We start from the raw sequence: 25,533 nt of genomic DNA, 5'->3' as shown, positions 1-25,533 counted from the left end.
TTCCAATCATCCATCTGGACACTTTACATCCACCTACAGGCTAGGCAAGTGGTACATCCTTGACCCAAGATATTTTTTTTTAAGTCCTTTGCAAATAGGAGCATAGAATACTGTATTTTGGTTCCTAGACAAGAATAAGATAAACCAATATAACTAACAACATCAACACTGTTCTCCAGATTCATGCATGATGAATTGCTAAACCCTGAGGTTAGAACTTTTTTTAAAAAACCAGAAAGCTAGTTCCTAGCTAGACCAAAAGCAACATGAACATATTATTGTTTTAAAAAACAGGCACATGGGGATTAGAGAGCCTCTTGTGACTCATTTCTGGACTCAAAACCATTTGGAAAGAAAATAGGAAAGCAGTGTCCATGTTGAATTAATTTGCTAAACTTATTTAGTTAAGAAAACTGCAAGAGCACACCGAAGATGCCCTTTTTTTTTTCCTAAGGAAAAAAAAAATATTATAGCCCAATTTTAAACTCATTGAGTAAAAAATCCTATATTATTTGGGTTTTGGCAAGAAAGAATGCAAAATCCGATACCTTTTAGGAAGTTTAAAAAATGTCTTATCATTTTTTAAGGCATAATAATAAGCATTTTACATAAAGTTCAGATGCAATGAAACATTACTTACAAAACTGACTTAATCATATCTGTGCTCTACTTAGCAATCACATTATTTCATAAGTGATAGTTTTTATTTCAAATTAATTTGTAAGTTAACTTTTAAAAGCACATTTTGTTGAGTGCTTTAAGTCCTTTACAAATAGAAATTTAGGACATTTAGTGACTCCGGAGTTTCCTATCCCCAGGTGTGGAGAAATGTTTCTAAGAATTCACATTTTGAAAAAACTTTGACATCTAGCTCAGGTTTTGTGTTAAAATACTTGAATAAAAGCAAACTTTAAGAATTAAAGTATATTTTAGATACAACTTTTTAAGGCAGCTTTAAATCCTTTCCAACCTGATAGTACTGCTATCTCTGCAGACTGGTATCTTAAGGTTTTGAAAACTGTTTTAAATATTTACAATTTTAAACATAATACTGAATAGTTGTTAAAGACAGGATGGTTAAAGAACAATGATGTTAAATGATAATTCTGCATCTTTTTCTCAATAGGAACTTCACCAAATTCGAAAAAAAAGTTCTTTTAAGTATTAGAATTTTTTTTTAAGAGGAATTTTAAAGGGGTAACGGAAAAATTGCATCCAATTTATGTGGATACAAACTTTATTGATTATCTATGTAAAGATTTTCTTTTTATGCTGGGGATGAAACCTGCCAGGCCTCCTACAGGCTAGGCAAGTGGTACATCCCCAACCCAAGATATTTTTTTTTAAGTCCTTTGCAAATAGGAGCATAGAATACTCTATGCAGTTCAGCACCGCAAAAAAGACAAAAGGCAGACCTTTTCTTGTAGGTGGAGTGGGTATGGGGATGGAGGTCAGGGGACTAGGAACCCAGCTTCGCCCGGAGCATGACTGGGCAAAAATCGCGGAAAGGCTCTCCGCGGAACCTCTGTGAACGCCGCCGCGTTTCCGAGACGGAAGGCTCTAGGAGGGACACGTATCCGCTGCCAGTCAGACGCCCCCGCCAGGGCTTGGTGCGGCAATGAAGTTTCGTGCCAAAATCGTGGACGCTGCCTGCCTGAATCAGTTCACGCGTGAGCTGGGAGGGCTGTGGGGAGTCGGGGAAAACCGGAAGTAGGCTTACTTGGCGCGCAGCAGCCTTGCGGGACGTTGGGGGTGGGGCTCGGAGTTCTGGACGTTGGCCGTGGATTGCAGACGGGTACTCTGGGAAGAAGGACAGTTACAGGACCTATTTCTGATCACTTGGTCCTTCTTTTGTACTACTGCTCCCATCGACGTCTGGCATAGACATCCCTTTGCGTTAGGCCCCATTCCTCCTTCCACCCGACTGTGGCCAACATTGCTTTGAACTGTGTGCTGCAGCACCCGGCTGTCCATAAGTTTGTGTTGAATGTATGAATGGCCCTTATGTGCCAATTAGCCTCCGAACCCCAGTTTCCATTTTGAACATTAATGGTGTGTGCTGCAAGCCTCGCCGGGTTATTGTAAGACTGGCATGACATGCGTGGTACTGAAATATTTTCCATCGTGATCCCTACATACACTGTTTTTCCGCCTGCTAGTTGCACTTGGATGAACTAGAAGTTCTGCAAGGCAAGGTGACTTCTAGGAAACATGATGTGTGTCTTAGTTACACCTTACTTTACTCCCTGTCTCAGGAGTCAGTAACATGATAGCCAAGCTTGCGAAAACCTGCACCCTCCGAATCAGCCCCAATAAGCTGAACTTCATCCTTTCTGATAAACTGGCCAGTGGAGGGGTGAGCATGTGGTGTGAGCTGGAGCAGGTAAGCAGAAGTTCCCAAAAGGCCCCAGACTTCACCTAATGCTATTGGAAAACCCACAAATACTCGTTTTCTTTCCTTAGGAGAACTTTTTCAGCGAATTTCAAATGGAGGGTGTTTCGGCAGAAAACAATGAGATTTATTTAGAGCTAACATCGGAAAACTTATCTCGAGCTTTGAAAACTACCCAGAATGCCAGATCCTTGAAAATCAAGCTGACTAATAAACACTTTCCCTGCCTCACAATCTCTGTAGAGCTGGTGAGTAGGAAGAACAGGGTTTCACAAGCTTTCCACAAAGGTCTTGGCCCCTAAAGGATACAAGTAGTTAAAAAGCCAGGCTTTTATTTTTATTTTTTATTTATTTTTCTTTTTTTTTTAATTGGTTGTTCAAAACATTACAAAGCTCTTGACATATCATATTTCATACATTTGATTCAAGTGGGTTATAAATAGTATGGTTGAAAGATAATTGGTTTGTTTTATAAAGATCTGTTGCATACCTATTTTTTTCTCTCACTTACACTCAGTTGTTCTTCTTTGTTATGTTAATGTTCTGATCACACAGTATTCAACTAAGATGCTGCCTTTTCCAAACAGTGAAACTTCCACATCTCTTGTTTCTTTTAGTGGTATCATTAGCTACTCTACAAATCATGATTTTTATCCATTTTCACCTTTGGTGTGCTCTCCTCCCCCATCACCACCTTTGTTGTAGTACCTTTCAGTAACAGTCATTCTTTAGTAAACATACTGTCTCACATACTGCCAGATGAGTTTAGTGCATGGTTATCAGAACACACACATGATGAAGTTTGGTTTCTTAACATGATATTCAAAGCTTTTGACATATAGCCCAGGCTATCTTGGAACTATATTCCAAATTACCACCCTCTGGTTCTCTGGATGTGTCCAGTTCATTCCCAACTCACAGAATGGTGACATTGGCCCTTCTACTTGGAGTCTTTCTCCTCTCTTAAACTTTCTCTTTCTTTAGCACTCAGCATCAGTACTGCCTCCTCCATAGTCTCCCTTGTCCTTACAGTTCTCCCCTTGTTTTGTTTGTGCTTGGTAATCTATATGAGTATTATTTACAGTTTCAAATGTTCTATGGAAGAGGATTTTTTTTTTTTTAAATAACTGTTTCTCAGCTCTTTGCAGTTAGGCAGATCTTAGAGCTCATCAGCATATTCCATGTCACAATATTAAGTATGGAGTTTTCTTCCACTTCTTAAGGGAAAGCGGGGTAATAAAATATAATAGTTTTTCTATTTCAAAATGCAAGATACTTTTATCTGAGTCTCACAAAAGCCCCTAGAAATAAACATAGTTTATTCTTTTAGCAGTGTAGAAAGTGCAGCACTCTGAACATCCTGTGCTCATAGAATGGTCTCTGGGTTGCTTCAACATAGTAAGCTTGCTTGTTTCTGTCTCAGAACTAGGTATTTTGTTCTGTGCCTGAAACCATGTCTCCTCATCCCCATCTTCCCATAGTCATCTTCCTCTAGTTTTTGTGTCATCTGAAACATCACCTCCTAAGAGAGGCCTACGTGGGCCCCCCAGTCTAGGAACCTCCTTCATGCTTAGCCTGGTCATTGCTCTGTTTTCTTGAAGGCTTTAATGAGTATCTCTTATGATATATTTTTTTTTTCTTATTGATACATTCATTCCACTGGAGCATCAGGACTTCTTGTTTGTTCACCACATTTGCCAGCTACTCCTAGAACCCAGAGCAGAACTGATAATGCCAGTATAGGTTGAATGGATTTTAAATGAATGAATTGAGAACATTCCACTTAGATTTGATATTTTCAGTTTTTTTATGCTTAATCCTTTGCTTTTGATTTTGTTTTTAATATTGACAACATAAAATATATTTTGAATTCTTTTCTTGGCAGTTATCTGTGTCAAGCAGTAGTCGCATTGTGACCCATGACATCCCCATAACGATTATTCCTAGAAGATTGTGGAAGGACTTACAAGAACCCTCAGTCCCAGATTCTGATGTGAGTGAGGCCTGCAGTCTTGTTGCTCATTGCATATTAAAGGGTGTGTGTGTGTGTGTGTGTGTGTGTGTGAATTCTTTTAATTTTAACTGTCTTGCAGTACATTTTATTTGAAGGTTATGTAGTACCTAAAATGAAAGTGGTATTATTTATTTTTAAAGAAAAAAAAATTAGAATGTTTTCTTTGATTTATTTAAGCCATCTTAAATCACTGTTGTATATAGTAGAAATGCCATCCTCTCTACATACAAGAGGTAGAATATCTTGCTCAGATAATTTATATTTATTAGAATTCTTGGCCTTAGGCACCAAGTTGAGTTTTACAGGACTTGAGGGCCAAATATGTGTTAAAAAGCCACAAGGATAGACATTTGCATGACCTAGAACTTGATAGGAACCCTGGAGCTACTGAAAATAATGATGAAGCCAAAGAGTCCTTTGCTTTTTGCTCACAATTACAAACATATACTGGAAATTATAATTATACTGGATAGAACATGTACTTGTTTTTTTCACTAGGAAACAACTACACAAACTAGGAAAAAGCCAACCTGTTGTAAAGCACTGGTAATGACAGCCTCAGGTGAGAAGCAGTGGCTGCTGCACTGTATTTTTGTGCAGAGTACACAAAAGGCCCCTGAGACCTGGCTGTGTACATCCCTCAGGGCAAGTCTTCTGCTCAGTGCTTGAATTTTATTCCCTTGGGCTCATATACAGGCATCTCAGTTGTGGCACTCTGGTCCTCAAACCAAAGGAATGCCCATAGGGATGTAGTCGCTGAGGTAACCAGAGGCAGGCATTCATTTCTTTAATTTTACTCAAATGCCTGTGAGTTAATGAAATTATACAGTTGTTTTCCTTTTAGTATTTAAAAAAGAACTCTATTCAGAAAATTAAAAACCAGGAATTCAGAGTTCTTAAGCATGTGTGCAATCCCAAATTAGTTATTGAGCAACTTTTCGTAACTAGAATGTATTAATTTTTTTATACTTGTGATTGCTCTTATTGGTTTTGTAGGTGAGTATTTATTTGCCAGTCTTGAAGACTATGAGGAGTGTTGTAGAAAAAATGAAAAACATCAGCAATCATCTTGTAAGTAATAACTTTTTTTTTTTCCTATAATGTTAGCCTTCTTTTGGGAGGACAGCCTACCATGGACCTGGGTATGGTGCTCCTGTGCCACTGTGAGACTTCTGAGGCATCTCACTAAAATCCTTGTGAGGCCTCGCCTGGTGCTAAGAACAAGCAGTTTTACAGTTGCCTTTAGAAACCTAGTGCGTTTCAACTATCATTCACTGGGGAAGGCTTTCTATTTATTCTTAATCCCTCATGTCTATGGGTATAGTTTATTATGAATATGTTTAACAGTTCTGCTTCTTTTTCTTTATTTTAGACAGCAACTTCTATCTTTTATCTGCTAATGTGTATATGTTTTTTAAAATGAATCATGGATTCGGTTGACAGTGTAAAATGTTCTATCTGCTTGCCAAATGTCTTTCAGTAAACCATAAAGATTCCTCACACCTCAGCAGTTTTTTAATTCCAAAAGATCTCACACCAAACCAATGGATGCTTGTATTTTTCTATTTATTCTGTGAAGGTCTCCTTCTGCCATGCTCAAAATACTACAATATGCTGCAGTGATGAAGAATTGTGTGGATAGTCCTCCTACACAGCAGGGCTTATCCTGAATTTTACTTTCACATCCCCACCTCCAAAAAAGGAAAAAAAAACAAAACACATTTATACCCTTCTATCTTTAAAAGCCACATTTCACTTTATAAACTTAAACCTCTGATCTTCCCAGTCACATGGAGATGTGGCTGGGCCATATCTCTATATCTCTATGGGACCAGGCTACACTGGGTTCTGTGGGCTCTGTGGGCTATAGGTCCACACTGGGCTCTACCATATCTAACTGTTCCTCTCTTCTTTTTGGGTTTTGTTTCTTGGCCATTTCACACTCAGTTTCTTATGTCTGTCATCTCCTGGGAAGCACTTAAACATTCTCACTGTTCACCCCAGACCCTTTCCCACAGTCTGCCAGAAAGCCCCTCCTCCACTGAACTCCTTTCTTCAGTGTACACCATAAACCTGCTAGTATCAGAACTTCAACTGCCATCTTCTGAAAAGGAGAGAACCTGTCTTACTCTATGTTCCAGGACCCAGGGTACAATTGTCACTTGGTGTGCAGTAATTAGTATTGCTGCATGGATCTGGTGTGAAATTTAGCTTGGAATTTTTTAAAGAAAAGTTTTTTTTGAAGCCTAGAAAATGTTCATGGGCCGTTTTATTTCTTTGAGTTCTGCTAACTTAAAAACAGTGCTGACATTAGGCTTATCCAGCTGAAAGCTTTCTCATGTAATTTAATCTTCACAGAACCCATTTGAGGCTAAAATCTGTTTCCCATGAAGCAATGCATTGTGCTTACAGTGGTATCCACCATGGTGCTGATCCAGTTGTCAGGCTGGCTTCCTCTAGGATCTCCTGGGATTTCCAGAGAGTTTCAGAGAGACCCAGGGGAGAAGATGTGGCAATTATTGGAAGGGCATATTTGTTCTTTCTGTTCCATGGAAATGAATCAGCAAAATAGAGAGGTGGAAAGTGGCTTAGATAAAACCAGAGATATTAGTTTTCCTTTTCAGGAGTGTTTAAAAATGTCTACAAGTTTTTTGGAGTGACTATTATAATGTGAAATTGCTAAATGGAAGCTTACCAAGTTAGATTAGCTGAGTGCTTAATGAGATTAACCTGGATAACCAGAAGTCTGTGTCTGAAAATAATAGGTAGTAGAATTAAGGAAAATGAATGAGACTCAACACAATAAAATTGTCTACCCTCCCCTAAGAGATGCTTGATCCCTACCTTCCTTCATTTAAGGCAAGAAGGCTAATAGAATTGGGTTGTATATGTGAGTCACGTAGAAAAAGCAGCAAATACCACCAGGAGTCCATGCCATCTTCTGACACGTTGCTTCTAAGCCACCTGTGCACAAGAATCCCTGAGATCTGGTTAGAATCTGGTTTGAATTTGGGAGGAATGGGCTGGGCCAAGGCTCTGCACTTCTGACCAGCTCACGGTGCTGATGCTGCCTGTCTTTGAATCACTCCCAGCAGCAATGTTTAGTGATGCATGCCATGCTATAGGTCATTTGAGAGAAAGGGCCTTCACAAGATCAGCTTAATGATTAAAATAAGCGAACATGACTTAAGGATAGGAAGCACAGTGATATGTGGTGGAGGAGGGGTGGCATTGTGAACCTTAGTGCAGAGTATTATTACCCTAAATGGGACAATAGTAGAGCTATCATGGGTTTTGTCACTTATTATAAATTGAGAGATAATAATTTGTGGTAGGTGCCCAGTATAGTTCATTGGCGTTCAATGAATAGAAGGTAACAATTATTAAGGAAATCATTGAAAGAAGTAAGATCCTGTCCTCATAGTTAAGAAATTGATTATGTTGATGCACATAGTAGTTCAGATAACTGAATCATAAAAATCAGTGATAGATGTTCAGAGAATTGGCTGTTAATTCCTTCAGAGTGTTAATTGAATGCTACCATGTGCCAGACTGGGTAGGATCAGAAACAAATTTGAATCTAATGTTCCATTACACATATTTTAGAAATTGGAAAAAAGCATAAGAGCCTGAATATAATTTAGAACCAATGCAAGTTGCTTTTTTGGCCAAGAATTTGTTTCTAAAACCACTCTCCTTCAAAAGCAATGGGAATTTACAGATCTCCGGTATGTGGTTGTTTGAAACAAATAGGTATATGTCATGTGCTAGCTCTAAAGAGCCCCACTGAGTGATCCAGAACATTCACAAGGATGGTTTTATTTATTTTATTTTAATAAAATATTGTTCCAGATTAGAGGATAGTAGGTTAATAAATATACTGGTATATTTCTATGCTAATGAAAGACTTACGATGAATGTTTTTTATTCAAAAGTAAATTTACAAGATTATACAAAAAGTGAGTTTAAGGAGGACTTATTCTGATGTCAAAAGCTCAGAAATAAGAGTTCACTCAAGTTCATAAAAACTTTTTGTTTCTGGAATCTGAATGATTTAGATTTTGGCAGTTTTAAGGCATGAGAATGAGAAACACTAAGTGATATTCCCTAAACATGGGTGCTCTAGCAGAGTTGTGCAGAAGGATACTCTTCCGCTCCTCCAAAGGTCTCTCTGCCCCTCTCCCAATAGCACTTTCAAAGATGTGTGGGGCCTACTAAATCAGAGGCCTGTACTCACCTGTACTCACTGAACTCTAGTTTAGCTGGCACACTTCACTACTGTTTGGCAGAGTGCTGACAGCAAACTCTATACAGGCTTTAACAATAGGCAGATGCCAACATCCAAAATAGAAATACAGTGTCCCTGTGGTCATGGTGGTGCATACCATTAATCCCAGTGCCTCAGGAGACTGAGGCAGGAATTTGAGGCCAGCCTCAGCAATTTAGCAAGGCCCTTTGCAACTTAGTGAGAACCCTATCTCGAAAGGGGCTCAGGATGTAGCATCCCTGGGTTCAATCTCCGGTACCAAAAAAAGAAAACGAAAGACAGTGTCCCATGAGCAGGTTAGCAAGACTCAATGCACATCGTGCTTATACTTCACTTCAGTTACAATAATCAGTAAGTTGGTGGAGTAAAGGGAAGAACTTGAAAGGAAAGGAACCCCCTGAGACCTTTGTGGCCAGTCCCAGGATGGGAAGAGCAGGAGTGAGCTGGGTGTGTCTATAATCCCAGAGGCTCGGGAGGCTAGACAGGAGAATCGCAAATTCAAAGCCAGCCTCAGTAACCTAACGAGGTCCTGAGCAACTTGGTGGGATTCTGTCTAAAAATAAAATATAAAAAGAGCTGGGGATGTAGCTCCATGGTTAAGTACCCGTGGGTTCAATTCCTGGTACCAAAGCAAGGGAAAAAGAGCAGAAAGAGCAGAAGTTGCAGAGAGGCCTGTGATAGAGGAGAAGGGAGGGACAAAGGTCTTAGTCCTCTCCCCAAGCTGTGCTATGGGTGCAGAGACTAGCCACCAGCAACATTGTGTCTTGCTCAGTTCTCGTTACATGACAGCAGCCCCTACCTTTTTGAATCTGGAAATCTCATTTGCCAACATCTAAAGTATTTTCAGGATAAATTATTCTCATAAAACTTTGAATGTCTCTATGGTCATACTAAATTTGTAATTATGCCAGATAGTTTGGTCCATTTATAGAAATAAGGCACTAATTTCTATGTTCCCTTCCCATTCTCCCTGCTCCTGCTTTTTAATAATTGTGTTTAGGTCCCATTGTCATAGAGTACAATTATTGTACCTTATTATCTTCCCTTATTATTAATTTTGGCTTTACAGATAAAAGCAACCATATCTGTCTTTGTGTTGTAACTGTAATAATTTTTTGTTATCTGAAGCTTATTCTCTAGCATCTCATTCTGGAAGGACTTGAAGGCCGAAGAATTTCATTAGCTGGCCCATGTTCATGATGTCATTTTGTTCATGATGTTCATTTGTCACTTGTTGGCTCACTGTACTTTATTGTCTTTGTTATATAATGCTGCTGTCAGAGAGACTGATGTCATTCTGATTTTGTTTTAATAAGTTGGATTATTAATTTGAGGTGAGGGGACATGAATACCCCAGAATTTGTTTTGTTTTTGGTGTGTGTGTTGCTTTTATTTTCTTTGAATCCCATTGTCTTGATACCTGGTCCACTTCACCAGGTGTGGGGAGTATACCTTCTGTGTGTTAGCCAGCTTTCCTTCACGTCAGGAACGTTTTGAACTATGACTGTTAGCCCTTTTTTTTTTTTTTTTTTTTTTTTTGGATTGAACCCAGGGGTGCTTAACCACTGAGCCACATCCCAGCCCTTTTTATATTTTATTTAGAGTCAGGGTCTCGGTGAGTTGTATAGCGCCTCACTAAATTGCTGAGGCTGGCTTTGAAATCACAATCCCCCTGCCTCAGCCTCCAGAGCTGCTGGGATTACAGGAGTGCACCACTATGCTAGCTAGCATTTCTTTGTACCCAATCCTTTGATTTTCTTCTTCTGGGACTCATTGGACTTGGATCTTCTTCACTTCCATATCTGTTTTCTTTCAGATTCTTTTTAGCCCTTTATTTCTCTTTGGTAATTTTTACATTTTTGCCTTTCTATTACAGCTTTACTTACTGTGATCTTTGTTGCTTATTTGTTCTTCTCTTTCTTCAAGTTTACTTTACTTTTGGAAATTTTCTTATATTTCTAACCATTTCCTGAGCTCTGCCAGCTCTTTTTTTTTTTTTTTATGGATTGGCTATGTGGTCTTCTCATTTCTAATCTTCCCTAATCTTGATTTACTGCTGTTCTTTCCTTGCTTCTATTGTTTGTTTATTCAAGTTCATTTTCTGCATTTGCTTGTGGAGTATTTTCAGGTCTTTTCATATGCTATTTGGGTATTATTATTTCTGTTTCTCTTTTTTCTTCAAATACATATAGAATTCAGTCATAGTCTGAATTTTTTATTGATTTAAAAAAAAATAAATGACAGTGGAATGCATTACAATTTCTATTACACATTTAGAGCACAATTTTTCATATCTCTGGCTTATGAAAAATTGTGCTCTAAATGTGTAATAGAAATTATAATATACAGTTGTAATAGAAATTGTATATACAGTATATTCACACCAATTCATGTCTTCATACATGTACTTTGGATAATGATGTCCATCACATTCCACCATCATTGCCTGTTAGAGTCTGTAAACAAGTCAGGATGGTGCCTGGCATTTTGCGACTTGTTTACAGACTCTAACAATTGCCAACCCCATGCCCCTTCCCTTCCCCTCCCACCGGTCTGCTGTATCTAGAGTTCATCTATTCCTCCCATGCTCCTCCCACTACCCCACTATGAATCAATCTCCTTATATCAGAGATAACATTCAGCATTTGTTTTTTTGGTGTTGGCTAACTTCACTTAGCATTGTCCTCTCCAACTCCATCCATTTACCCGCAAATGCCATGATTTTATTCTCTCTTATTGCTGAGTAACATTCCATTGTGTATATATGCCACATTTTAAAAATCCATTCATCTACTGAAGGATATCTAGGTTGGTTCTACTATTCAGCTATTGTGAATTGTGCTGCTATCAACATAGATGTGGCTGTGTCCTGTAGTATGTTGTTTTTAAGTCCTTTGGGTATAGACCAAGGGGAGGGATAGCTGGGTCAAATGGTGGTTCCATTCCCAGTTATCCAAAGAATCTCCATACTGCTTTCAATATTGGCTGCACCAATTTGCAGTTCTGCCAGCAATGTATGAGTGTACCCTTTCCCCCACATCCTCGCCAACTCTTATTATTGTTGTCACCAAAAAATAAAATGTTGTTATTGTGTTTTTGGTTCTTTTAAGAAGTTTCATTGTAGATGTGTGAATGAAGACAGTTTTCTAACTTCACAGCTTCTTTATTCTTTAAAATATTAAGATATATAGACTGGGACCATCTCCCTAGGACTTTCTGAGACTTGTCCCTCTTTTCCTCCCCTTTATAAAACCTTCCTTCACTTTACTTCCAAGAGTGTGCCTCCTGTTAATTGTGTTTTTACTTTTCTCTGTTCCTTTTCAGTATAGGGCTTCCTTATCCTGTAAGGGAGCCCTCTGCCCAGGCATCCAGAGCCAGGTCCCTTAGCCATTGTTTCCAGCAAGGCCCCTCCTACTACCCCTGTTTTCTTGTCTCCCACTGAGTTCTCCACTAAGGGAACCTTTCTTTTGGTGTCTTAGGGGAATATCTGAGTTCTGGGCTCTGAGGACTTATCTCCTCTCTTGTCCTTGACATCACCATGATCTAAGTGCCTGAGGTGTTCTGAGGTTTAACAGGTTGCCTGGTCACCTGACTTTGTGGAAGCTAATATCCGAGGGGTTCTTTTTTTTTTTTTTTTTTTTTTTTTTGCCTTCCTTGTCTTTTTAAGACAATTTTACAATATTCAATTTGTAGATTATTGAAGCAAACCTAAATGGAGATTTGAACTTGAAGATAGAAACTGAATTAGTATGTATTACAACTCATTTTAAAGATCTTGGAAATCCTCCATTAGGTAAGTTTTCTTGTGGATTATATTTTTCTGTTGATAAGTTATTTCAGGTAACATGTGTTTTGAGGTCTCGATGCAGAAAAGTTGAAATTCAGTTTATTCAATTTCATGCTTGAGAAGTCCAAGCATTTCCTGCTTGGACTATCTGTCCCTACCCTGTAGTGGGACATTAGCCATTGGGGGAAGGGGCTGAGACACCAGACAGCTGAGGGAACTGCACAGGGGATTCTTCCACCTCTCTAGAACTCAGATCATACTAAATGAGCTCCAAGATCCTTTCTAGCTTGTCAGTCCATTCTGCTCTGAGAGATTTCAGTTTCCGTCCTGGAATATGCTCAGAAAGGCAGGTACATTTCTTATTTTCTCCTTCTTTAGTCACTTCAGTATTTATAAAATTAGATTAGCAGATATAAAATGTGATACAGATATACTTAGTCAGGTAATGAAGGACTGTGGAGTTGGTTCAGCAAGCAGTGAAGGAGGAGATTGAACAGCATGCTGAGCAGTGAGGCCAGAGGAGCTGGCACATGTGGCTCAAGCAGATAAGCAAAAGACCAAAGAAAAAGTATCTGCAAACAATGTCAAATTATTTCCTGACATATATATTTATTTGGAAACAGGTGAAATAGTTCCCAGTCACCTTTAAAATTAAAATTTATTACTACATTTGCTTATCTATACATAGATAAGCAATTTTAGCATAACACTGCAAAGGATTTTTACTTTGTAGTGGAGTGTATACTACTATAGCAGAGTAAAATCTGTATGATTAAAGTTGAACAGTACTGCATGGAATGACTTATTTTGGCATTATTTATTTATTTTTTACTTTTTAGTACAAGGGATTAAAGCCAGGGGCTTAAACTTAACCATTGAGTCACATTCCAAGCCCTTTTTTATTTTTTATTTTGAGACAGAGTCTCACTAAGTTGGTAAAGGTCTCGCTAAGTTGTTGAGACTGGCTTTGAACTTGTGATCCTCCTGCCTTAGGGACTCTGAGATTACAGATGAGCACCACCACACCTGGCTATTTTGTTTATTTTAATAAATACAAAACAGAACTACTTTTGGTACTTTCCCAGAAGTTGAAAGACTCTTTTATTGCATTCTACTTTAGAATAAGAGGTTTTGTATTAGCTATCTACATTTCAGCTTTTAAATGCCTAGTAAGAAGCTGAGTGTGGTGGTGCATACCTGTAATCCAAGGTATTCAGAAGACTGAGGCAGGAGGATCAACAAGTTCAAGGTCAGCCTGGGTAACTTAGCAAGACTTCTTCTCAAAATAAAATAAGATGAATTTTCTAAAGAGAAGGAGATGGAGAAGTGGCTCAGTGGGAAAGGGCTCATGCAAGAGATCCTGGGTTCAGTACACAATACCAAAAATAAATAAATAGTGAATATCAAATATAATTTTCTTTCACATAAAGGGGAGGTTGAACCATATTTCAAGTTCTTGTAAATGAAGATGCCCTGGAAATTATCACAGTACTATTTATTTATTTATTTACTTATTTATTGGTTCCAGGTATTGAACCCAGAGGCACTTAAGTACTGAGCCATATCCCCAGCCCTTTTTATATTTAGAGAAGATAGTGGTCTCACTGAGTTGCTCAGGAGCTCACTAAATTGCTGAGGCCGGCTCTGAACTTGAAATCCTCCTGAATCAGCCTCCTGAGCTGCTGGGATTACAGGCGTGCACCACTGTATTCGGCTTATTACAGTATTTTAAATAGTTAGGACCAAATAAATACTCATGTAATGAGTGACAATATTTACAAGTTGTTATATTTCTCCAGGGTACTAAAATCAATTGCAAGGTGAAACATTTATTTAAGTAAGCATGTTTTGCATATTTCTGGATTCTGTTACTTCCAAGGATGTTATACTTTAAAACATTTGTGTCATTTTAGCCTCTGAAAATACTTCTCAGAACAGAAACCCAGAAGAGATGGCTGAGGTGCACATAGATATCAAGAAGCTCCTCCAATTTCTTGCTGGACAGCAGGTGAATCCTACAAAGGCCATATGCAGTGAGTTTGCTTCTCTGTTTTTTGTTTTTGGGTTTTTTTTGTTTTTTGTTTTATCTTAGGCAGTTTAGTCACTCTAGTCCAACAGATTGCATGCCATCTTATAAATGTAAAATGATCTCAAGTATATGGACTTAAGCTTTCTAGGATAGTCAAGTTCTTAAAATTTGCCTGGATTTAGAAGCATCTAGAGGAAAGCCTACAGCCACACTGGGTAGGCATGTGGCCTGCCTCATGCGGCCACCACGCAGCAGGTCATTCTTGCAGAGACACTGTCAGGAGGACCACACAGATGGCTTCTGTTCACCAGGTTCCTCAGATTTTACACATTCAGAGTTCCCTGTATGCTGTGCTTAGATCTGAATTTTCATTCACAGTGTTTTGCTTCCTTTTTTTGACCACGTTACCTGTGCTTACCACCAGAATCTCCTTCTCAGATCCTGGTTATTACTGATTACCTCTTAATTCTGGCTTAATCCCTACTCTGAGGTCACACACCTACCCTGGCTCTCCTTATCTACTGGCCACATGTCAGCAGGACAGTCTTGTCAAGGGCTTCTCAGGGTGTTTTCTGCCTCCTTGCAGCAATCTAAAAGAAATTGTGGCCTGGATATGAAGCTCCTCCTTTTGTGAAATAGCTCCAAGGCTGACCCTTCAGACACTAGTGGATAAAGCTGAGGAGAATGGCCCAGAACAGTACCTTAGAACATTTGGATCTTCACTACACTGTAGAGAAGAAATAGAAAATTCTAGGTGACTCTGTCAAAGAGAGACACAGAGAAAGCACTAAGAATAGAGAGGAGGGACTCTGAGAGGGGTGGTGGCGTCAGGTACTCAGGGAAGGTGGCAGATGGAGTATGTAGCACAGTTTGCCCAGTGTAAGGGGAATGTGGGCACTTGGGCCTTCTCTACATTGTGTCACTCACTGGTGGGCAGCAGCTTTTCCATGGAAGGGTGTGATTGACTCTGTGTGGTTTACTGGGAAGCCTGCCTTTTGGGTTTGAACCTAAGACCTGGGAAGCTGTGTTCTCTCATTTTTTTCCCCCGAGAGATGACAGTTGCCTGTGTTATGACCTCTTCAGGGACCTGCTGAGAAGACAGAGACCTTCCATAGGAGGTGTTCAGTGTGGAATAACTGCTCTGATGGGGGGCATGTGTGTTTTGTGATGAGTCTTTAAAATAGTGGCTCTTCTCTCCCCAGATATTGTGAATAATAGGATTGTTCATTTTGATTTGCTTCATGAAGACGTCTCCCTACAGTATTTCATCCCAGCATTGTCCTAGCACCACCTTGCCAGATTTGAAAGCCCAGAGGCCTTTGTCCTGACGGGAGAGGCAGTGGGGCAATGTGTTCTGAGTCGCTTATCTGTCCTCACAACACCACAAATCTCCACACCATGCTTATTCTTCCTCTATAATATTTTAACTAAAAGTGAAATCAGTGCAACATAGTTGGATGAACGTATTACTTTATATTATTTATGTCTGTTTTGTTTTTTTATTTTTTATTTGCTTTTAAGACATTGAGAAGAAGAGCTAAAATTTATCCAGTCTTTATTTATTTTGTGGTGCTGGGAATGGACCCTAGCACTCTACTGCTGAGCTACACCTGATCCTCTCCTCGTTAAACAGCAGTTTCTCATTGAAGTTATGAAAATCCTCACACACGTGGAATCAGTGTCATAGAATTCATAAGAGTGTTGCCCATGGAGCTTGGAGTTTTCCCCCAAGTACAATCTCTAGCTCAGCACACTGTTGGCCACTCTCAAATTTCAGCATGTTTCTCTCTCCTTGCTCCCATCCCCAAGAGCCCAGTGATAGAAAAGATGCTCCTTCCGTCCCCCACAGCACCTGTGGTTATTTAGTGCTCAATAACTGCAGCATAGGACCCTCTGTCCAACTTGCAAAGAACTCCAGCCCACTTGCCTCTCTGCACCCTGAGAGCTGGCCCAGACAACATGGTTCTCAGCTGCAAGCTTGTCCCTTCCTTCTGCTGCTCTCACTGTCTCCCTGGGGCCAGTTTTGCTCTTATTTTGTTTTTTGCAGTGCCAGGAGTTGAACCAAGGGCCTTGCATATGCTACACTGAGCTACATCCCCAGTCCTTTGGTTTATAATTCTTTATAGTGTTTTTCCTCTGTGGTACATCAGATCTTTCATTTTGAGAAGAATTTGCATTTAGAGTAGAAAAAAGGAATTTCTAAGTTAGCTTTTGTGTTAAATGATGAGACCTTGTTTCCATTTATGTATCAAAGCTGATGCAGTTGTGATGGATGTGCTTCCTCATTCTCCCTGAAGCACATTCCATCATATTTCCTATTTTAATTAAATCTCATGTGACCTATGGAGGTGGACATAATACATAGAGTATTGTAATGTCTCATTACAAAGTCAAGACCTATTTTGTTTAGGATAAGATGAAGAAATGGAACATCAGCAAAAATGAAAATCTCTTTTGGCTTTATTATTTGATAAAACCAATGTATGTGAATGACTTTTCTGGTTTTTAGTAATGTTAGTTTCAGTAGGATGTTCTATTTTGTGAGGTTAACGTTTTAAAATCAGACATTTTAGTTTTGAAATGCTGTCTCCCTTCTTGGCTTGTAATAAAATCAATTCCCACTATAGTCATAAAACCTAAAAATCATGATGCAAAATAGAATGATATCTGAAAATTATTTTATAAAAAATTATGTTTGTGAAAATGTGTTATGATTTACCAGTTGTATAACATTTATTATCAGTGTATCTGAACTGTATGATTTTATGGATAGTTCAGGATTTCCTGTCCTTGGAATGTGGCTAAAGAAGTCCTCATTGGCAGTGGGGAGGCTACAGTCTTTCTGATTTTTGCCACAACTTGCTTTGTTTTGTTCATCAAGTCTCCTACTCTTTGCATCTCACAGACCTATACGATGAGGGAGGGAACTAGTAGAAAACCACAAACTTAAGAAGTGTCTGGGGTTGCTTTATTGAGTAGTGTGCCAAGATAAGATTATGTAAACAAGAAATAGCAACTTAGTTCATTTAGAGGACCAAAGATAACTTCTGGATTTTGGAAACACACTTTTACTGGCTGTGCATGTGTAAGAATTTAGGTTTGAGGAGCACTGTCCTAAATGTCAGAGCCAGTAAGGCATCCTCTTGCCTTGCCTGCATGGGCTCAGAGCCCAACTTACCTTTGGTAGCCCCATCTTTTGTTGTTGTTGAACTGGGCATTGAACTTAGGGGCACTTTACCACTGAGTTACATCCTCAGTGGATTTTATTTATTTTTTTTTTGAGACAGCATTTTGTTAAGTTGCTGGGGTATCCCTAAGTTAACTGAGGCTGGCTTCAGACGTTTAATCCTCCTGCCTCAGCTTCCTGAGTTGATGGAATTACAGGGTGCATCACCATGTGCAACTGATAGCCACATCTTGAACTGAGTTTTGGATCATCCTGAGTAGGTCAGGGAGACATAAGCATTTCTAATCCAGGTACTCAAGCTCACATCCAAGTGGCCTTGCCATCTTCCAGCAGCCTTTCCTTAGTTCAGCAGGGAATTGCTTACCAATCAGGTCTCAGATATAGTTTATTGGATAATGCTTCCCTAGCACAAAGGACCCTGCTCTTGCCCTGAAAAGTGGCATCAGCATTAGTTCTGGAGCAGGAATTCTGGTTTTATCTCAGTGATGTTCATATTCTTGGTATATGTTGCCAATGGATAGAGTATTCATCTTTTTGAAGAGAGATACAATTCTATGCATTTTTATTTTAAAAACTTTATTGAAAGTCACTGATCATACAGTTAATCCATTAAAGTATTCAATCTTGTGGGTTTAGTTCATTCACAGGCCTTGTGCAGCCACCACCACAATTTTAGAACTTTGTCATTACCCAATAAGGAAAATCCCAAACCATTCCCGTTTCCAACCCCTGCTCCACTTTTCCTTGCAGGCAACCCAGTTGTCTACTTTTCTGCCTCTGTACATTTGTCTTTTCTGGACATCTTTTTAAAGCTCCTCCTTTCTAACTGTAATTAGATATACTTCGATCAGTATTTCCACATACCTACCTTCGCCACAGCCACACAACCCCTGGTGACCACTATTCTACTCTCTACTTCTACGATTCCACATATGAATCACATGAGCAAAATCATACAATGATTGTCTTTCCATGCCTGATTTATTTTACTTCACATAACTTCTCCAGGTTCATTCATTCATGTTGCTGCAAATAATTATAAAAGGTTATTTTAAACTGAACTTTGGTCACTAAAAAAATCTTTTAAAAAATCTAAGTCTTCGTATCCTCACATTATTATTGTTGTTGTTGTTGTTGTTGTTGTTATTGTGTGTGTGATACTAAAGGCCTCACATATGTTAGGTAAGTGCTTTACTGCTGAACTACAACTCCAACCCTTTTTAAAAAATTTATTTTGGGTTTCACTAGGTAGTCCAGCCTGGCCTTAAGCTTGTGATCTTCTTGCCTCAGCCTCCTGAGTAGCTGGGATTACAGGTGTGCACCACTGAGTCTGGCACATTTTGAATTTTTGATGTCACAATTTATAACTTTTTATATTACATAACCCTTAACCATTTGTAATTGGTGGGGAATACAAATGCCATCTCCCACTTACTTTTTCTACAGTAGAAATCATCAATTCAGGGAAATTTGCTGCAGGTGGCACTCCATTGCCTTGATGGGGAGGAGCCTCACAGAGAACTTTCTCTTAACATATGATTGCAGTTTTTCTCATATCTGTGATTCAAGGGGCAACACAGCTTCACTGAGTTCTGGAGTACTCAAGGTGGTAATCTTGCCACTGAATAGTTGCTGGTAGAAATTCTGTGGGCATGAAAAGAAGCTGAGAACTCCACCATTTTGCTGACATTACTCTTTAATTCTGAACTTTGTAAGGATTCCGATAGGGACAGTCTGAAAGGAAGCTCAAATTTTTTGAACTTTCAGAGCTGCTTCTAAATATGGTTTTTGAACTAAGACAAAATCATTTTTTATAACTGGTAATACCCTGAGATTACAGAGAAATCAATTAACCCCACTTGGACATTGCTGATGGTATTGTGAATTGATATCACTTGTTGGAGTCCAGTTTGGTGTTTATTATATATGAAAAGCCTTAAAAAAATGTGTGATTTTCTTTGATAATACTTCTTCCTATAAGAATTTACATAAAGATTATAATCAAAGATATTCTAGTACTGTAATATGAAAACCACAAAATGTCTTAAATATAAATCAATGGGTAATTGGTTTTATGATCCATGCTTTGATATGTTTCATACTGTGAAAATAATGTTACAGAAAAATGTATACCAAGATGACAAAATGTTTATGACTTGATAGTCAAGTTAAAAAAGCAGTTTAGGGCTGGGGATATAGCTCAGTGGTTGAGTGCTTGCCTGGCATGTGTGAGGTCCTAGATTAAATCCCTAGTACTGAAAAAGAAAAAAAGTGGATTAGATGTTAGTATGAACCAGGTGTGTTAGAAAAAGACTGGGAAGATACATATATACCAACATCCAAACCTGGCTATTTCTGGGTGATTCTGATTTCAATCTTTGTATAATTATGTGTTTTCTAACAATTTTATAACCAATTGTAACAAAAAATACTTTCATTGGACTGAATAATAAATATTTATTATTTGAATATTTGTTTGAATATTTATTATTTGTACATATTTAGCTGGCATTTTCAGTTTCCTGAACTTCAGGTTTAATTTCCTGAACTTCTGCACATATTTTTCTCATGAGTAGAAAATTAAACTTATATGTCATATTGAAATTATACCAAGTTCAGAATGCTGGAGCATGGACCAATAAAATGGTAGTACATTGAAGAATGGCCTCTTTTTATCCCATGTGAATGTGTTAGCTTTCTGTCACTGTTGCAGAATACTGAGATAATAAGAGAAAAGGTATATTTGGCTCAAAGTTTGGGGAGTTTCAGTCTACAGGCTTTGACCTATTGCTTTTATGCCTGTGGCGAGGCAGTAGTTTTAGTCTGAAAAATTCTGAGACCAGCTAGGTCAGAGGGCTTAAAAAAAATTCACTGAATGATAACCATAAGATAACCCCAATGGTAACATGAGGAAATAAAGCACCTGTTTCTGGTCTAGGTCCTGTACATATAGCATTACCCAGCTGAGCCAGTTTGGTAATCACATACAACATGCATGGCTCTGAAAGATGCTGAATCCCACGTCTGAATATCCAGTGATAGATCCTGCTTCTTCCCAGCCTCCTAATATTGGGTAAGTCAGTTAACATCTTAGAGAGATGGCTTCTCTAACAGTGATTATTAATGTTCACTGCCTTTGTGGTTGGAATATCAAGGAATTCAATTCCTCAGAGACACAGTTCTCAATTGGGAAGTATAAGATGTCAGCATTTGTAAGCCTTACAAAAAAAAAAAAAAAGAAAATAAAAAGTAAACCAGTGGATCCATGCTGCTTTATAGCAGCCAACAGGGCAGACCCAGTACTTCCACTATTTCTCTGAAGCTCACAGAGGCTTGGTCAGCACTGCCCAGAACATTGACAACATCCAGTGACCTTAGGGCTGACAATCTGTGTTCCCAGCTTAGAGTTATTTTAAAATTTAGGCTTTTAAAAAATGTACATGTAAATATCATAACCACTTTCTACCATGCAAGTTCCCCTTTGAAATGTCTGTGTGATCAACTTTCTTAGAAAATCCTACTTGGGTCACCTGGGCGAGGTACTTCCCCTCAAGGGGATAAAAACAGGCCACCAAACAGATGCAAGAACCAGCATTGGGTCTTGAGCTTCTTCCTGGTGTTTTTGTGCTTTGTTCACTGCTTTCACTCTTTGCAAATAAATCCTGCTGAGGAGGCAATGAGTTTAAGGAAGGAGACCTCATAAGAGGGCAAGGCCTGGCAGGCAGCTTCTCCTGGTTAACCCTTCACTGTTCACATACAGGTTACCCAAAGCAGTTTCACCATCTGGGGCTTCACCAATTTCTGGAGCATGTAATCTTGTCAAATCAGGAATGTGATGCTAGTGTGACTCTTGGATGTTATTTGTCCTCAAAGACAAAAGGTGGACCTCCCTCCATATTAAACATATCTAAAATAACCAAGAGAAACAGTGACCACTTTACCCCAGCTCTGTGGGGGAAGCTTAAAGGAACCATGCCCAACCAGGGGCACTTACCGTGAGTCTGTTTTGCATATTCTCACATTATATACGTGATCTAGTAGCATAGGTTTCTCAAGAAGACTTTAATCAGAATTTATGATATGTCGGACCAAATAATACTTGTTCACTTGATGTGGAAAAAACACTCTAGACAAAAAAAAAAAAAAAAAGCGGGGAAGCAAGGCTGGCATGTGGGGGTGAGCACAGGAATCAAGAGGATAAAGAGAGTTGTTCACAAAATCAAATTAAAAATATGTGCTTCAGATGAAATTATGGCATTTGCAAGTACTTGGATTGAACTAGAGAATATCATGCTAAGTGAAATAAGCCAAACCCCAAAACCAAAGGCTGAATGTTTTCTCTGATCAGTGGATATTGATCCATAAGGAGGGCGGGGGTGGGTAGGGAAGAATGAAGGAACTTTGGATTGGGCAGAGGGAAGCACAGGGAGGTGAGAGGTTGTGGGAGTGGGAAGGATGGTGGAATGAGATGGACATTATTACCCTATATACATGTATGATTATATTACCGGTGTGATTCTTTTCTGTACTATGTACAGCCAGAGGAATACGAAGTTGTGCTCCATTTGTGTACAATGTTTGAAAATGCATTCTTCTATCCTATAACTACTTAGAACAATTTTTTAAAAATAAAAAATAATGTGCTTCAGAACCTAATAAATTCCCCCAGAGAGTGTGTGTGTATGTGTGTGTTGGTTGGTTTCTTTTTCTTCTTTTTTTTTTGGCAAATGTATTGGACAACATAGGTGGTTATTTAATTACCCACTCAAAATAAAGCAAAGTGATAAAGTGATCACTGAACCCTGCAATCCTAAAAGATGATCCCTACTGTGATAACTGCAGCCCTCCCATGGAGTTGCAGCATGTGATTTTGCGGAGAGAACAGGACATTGATGCCCTCCCTACATTCCAAATGGCTGAAGGACCAAAGGCATCTGGGGGAAACTTACCAAGGTGTTAATTATGTGATAGACTGAGCTATGGATATATTTATTTTGAAGCCAATGGGAAGCATGCATGATTATAGATGAAATGGGCATCCTTTGTAATCCAACAAGTATTTATGATTTGTATAAGACAAAATTACCATTTTTATCCCTGTTTATTGGTGCAGGGGATTGAACCTAAGATCTTGAGCATGTTAGACACATGTTCTACCACTGAGTCACACCCACAGCCTCTGAATGCTCATTTTTAGTCCCTGCTATACAAAATTGTGCTTTTACTGACTTGAAAATGGCCTTCAAAGTGCCCTGGTGTCTCTCCATTACAAATTACAAGGCACCAGCTATTTTTTCACAAAGTCATGTTATAACCATGTTTAGTGGAGCTACTGTTGAGCCTCAAAGATGGTTAACACCCTTTTCCCTGAAAATTAGCACCTTTTGGGACATATTTATGTTAGGGAAAACAGCCCAGAAAATGTTGGGAGGGCATAAGATCCCAGACCCCCTCTGGAGAGGATGTTTGTTTCCCAGGTCCATCTCATGATTGGCTGATTGCTCCAGTTGCTGGGTGGGGTGGGGACTGGGAAGGCTCCCTGCTGTGGCCATGGACAAGGGAAGCCCAGTTCCCTTCTGTGCTTCAGAACCCCCTTCTAGCCATTCTCCTGCTTGCACTCATTTGCCTAAAGCCATTTGTGATTTTGATGCTGAACAAGAGGACCCATGGGACCTGGGTGGAGGGTGCTAATTGGAGCATTATCCCTATTCTCTTTGGTGCAATCCACTCCAGGGATTGGCTCAGCAAGTGGTAAGTTGCACATTCTACCAAGATCTTTCCCTTATTTATTTATGCCACAATTTCATTACCAAAAATTGGCCCTGGTGCTGTGTTTGGTACTCTGTGTGTTGGGACCTCAAGTGCTTCTGAAAGTGGAGTGGCTGCTGTGCAGGATTCAGAGTATCTAAAGATACACAATAGTGTCCTCATTGCACAAGGTGCTTCTAGGAATGTAATAGAAATGGAGTGACTGCCAATTTGCTAAGACCCTTATGGAGTGAAAGTCAGTGCCATCCCAGGAAACACCATTTGAAGGTAAGAAACTGAGGCATGAAGGTCATGAGGTAATAATAATCAGAACCTGGGCTTATGACCTGAGAAGCAAGGTTGATTACTCATGAGAAACATCATTCTAAAATTAATTTCCCCCTGTATGTTTTACATATGCACTTGTCTAAGTTGCAAATATACTCGCCCAAATCATTAAATGCCATCCATGACATGGGAGAACAGTTCCTCACCTTTTTATTTTAGCAAGAACCCTATTCAGTTGAAACAGCAGCTACTTTTTTTTTTTTTTTTTTTTAATACACTGAATCCTCTAAACAACCCTGTTTGCTTTTTTCTTAGATATTGAAACTCTTCAGGTGACGTTATTCACCTTCTAGTACCCATTTATCTTTTAAATTATGAACATCTAAACACCCTAAGTTTTGTGTGCAGTAAAGCAGGGTGTGATTGGATGAATTATTACTCAAGAAGCAGGATAAAAAAATTTGAGTATTAAATCTGACATACAAAGTCTCTGGTTTAAAAATAATTCCAAGCTTTTGTTCCATGTTTACCCATGGTGAAGGGGAGAGAATAGTTCTATTCCATTCTCTGCCTTGCAGAAGGATCTCCCAAAGCTCCTTCTTGCTTTCTCCAAGGTGGGGGAATGGAAGTGGGGGAGCTGGTATCTGTCCCTGCACATGAATTTTGTGCAAAAAAAAAAAAAAAAAAGAACTTCTTTTCTTGTCCCTTTTTCTCCCTTTATCAAAGTCATTTCTAGAACTCCACATGATGTTTTCCAGCTCACTTGATTATGTCCAGGTCTAACCTTAAGTGATATGTCTCTCTGTCCTCAAGAGTGACACAGTATGACTTTGGCTCTGTATTGGGCTCCATGTTGTACTAACAAAGTCCAGCAGACCCCAGGTCACGAGGAAAAGGCAAAGGATGTAGCTGTCTGGGTAACTCCATTCCCTGGCTTCACCCTTTCTGAGGATGGGTTGCCCACAGCACTGCTAGGAAAGAGAGGAGCTGCCCAGCCTAGAATAGGCCACCAGGATGTTCTGTGATGATGGAAATGCTCTGTACCATTGCTGTTGATTCCTTTCATTTGACTACCGTGACTGGCCATTGATGGGGAAGCTAATTCTCAATTTACTTCATTTAAGCTCCATTAGCTCCAAGTGCCTGGGGTTCTTACTCAGGACAGGGCAGTCACATTTCTTCTCCCAATTATGTTACTTTCTTTGCTCTTCATCATTTCCCAGTGTCTTTGATTAGCAATGTTGGCTTCACGCACTGAATTTAGGTCATGGTTCTCATTATGTCCAGCCCCGAGGCTGGGTGGGGGTGGGGAGGCAACAGAGCAAGGTGGGCTATTGATATCTGATCTGCAGATGTGGGTGCCAACCCAGCAGGCCCAGAGGCAGGTGTCTTTACTTAGGAACTCTCTTTGGACATGAGCCTTTAGATTTGACAGGAAGGTGTCAGAGCAAACAGCAGGGCTTTTTAGAGGTTTTGTTTGCTTACAAAGAAATTGCAATTGGCAACTTGTCCATCCTTGGGCCCAAGTACATTTGAAAGTATGCCACTAACAATACATGTCCCCAGATCTCTGGGATTTATGCTCAGCAAACATAATGGGGAGAAAACTCGGGGGGGGGGGGGCTGATATGGCAAGGAGAGGAGATAAGAAGGCAGTCTCCTGGGAAGTGTGGCCCATGAGGCTTCTGGGCTGTTTACTCACTGGTCAGTCTGAGGAGCTGCAGCAAATTTCTAGCAAATATAGTATTTAGACAAATTTGTCCAGGGCCAAATCCTACAGGCGTTTTCCTTGTCCTCCCAGGGTGTTCTTCCCTCATTTCT

The 25,533-nt window shown here is 39.4% G+C and overlaps 1 protein-coding gene across 1 annotated transcript; it reads left to right on the top strand.

The window, feature by feature from the left end:
* Positions 1-1,582: 1,582 nt before the first annotated feature.
* On the top strand, positions 1,583-20,145 carry Hus1 (HUS1 checkpoint clamp component). Its single transcript, XM_076864513.2, has 8 exons — positions 1,583-1,670; positions 2,256-2,383; positions 2,464-2,640; positions 4,278-4,385; positions 5,403-5,477; positions 12,367-12,466; positions 14,374-14,493; positions 15,692-20,145. The coding sequence occupies exons 1-8, from the start codon at positions 1,619-1,621 to the stop codon at positions 15,772-15,774; spliced, it is 843 nt and encodes a 280-aa protein (XP_076720628.1). The 5' UTR covers positions 1,583-1,618; the 3' UTR covers positions 15,775-20,145.
* Positions 20,146-25,533: the final 5,388 nt, after the last annotated feature.

The sequence above is a fragment of the Callospermophilus lateralis genome, chromosome 1 (assembly GCF_048772815.1).
Source record: "Callospermophilus lateralis isolate mCalLat2 chromosome 1, mCalLat2.hap1, whole genome shotgun sequence".
Taxonomy (NCBI): Eukaryota; Metazoa; Chordata; class Mammalia; order Rodentia; family Sciuridae; genus Callospermophilus; species Callospermophilus lateralis.
The sequence above is the reverse complement of the archived record's forward strand: the minus strand, read 5'-3'. Positions and strand labels throughout refer to the sequence as shown.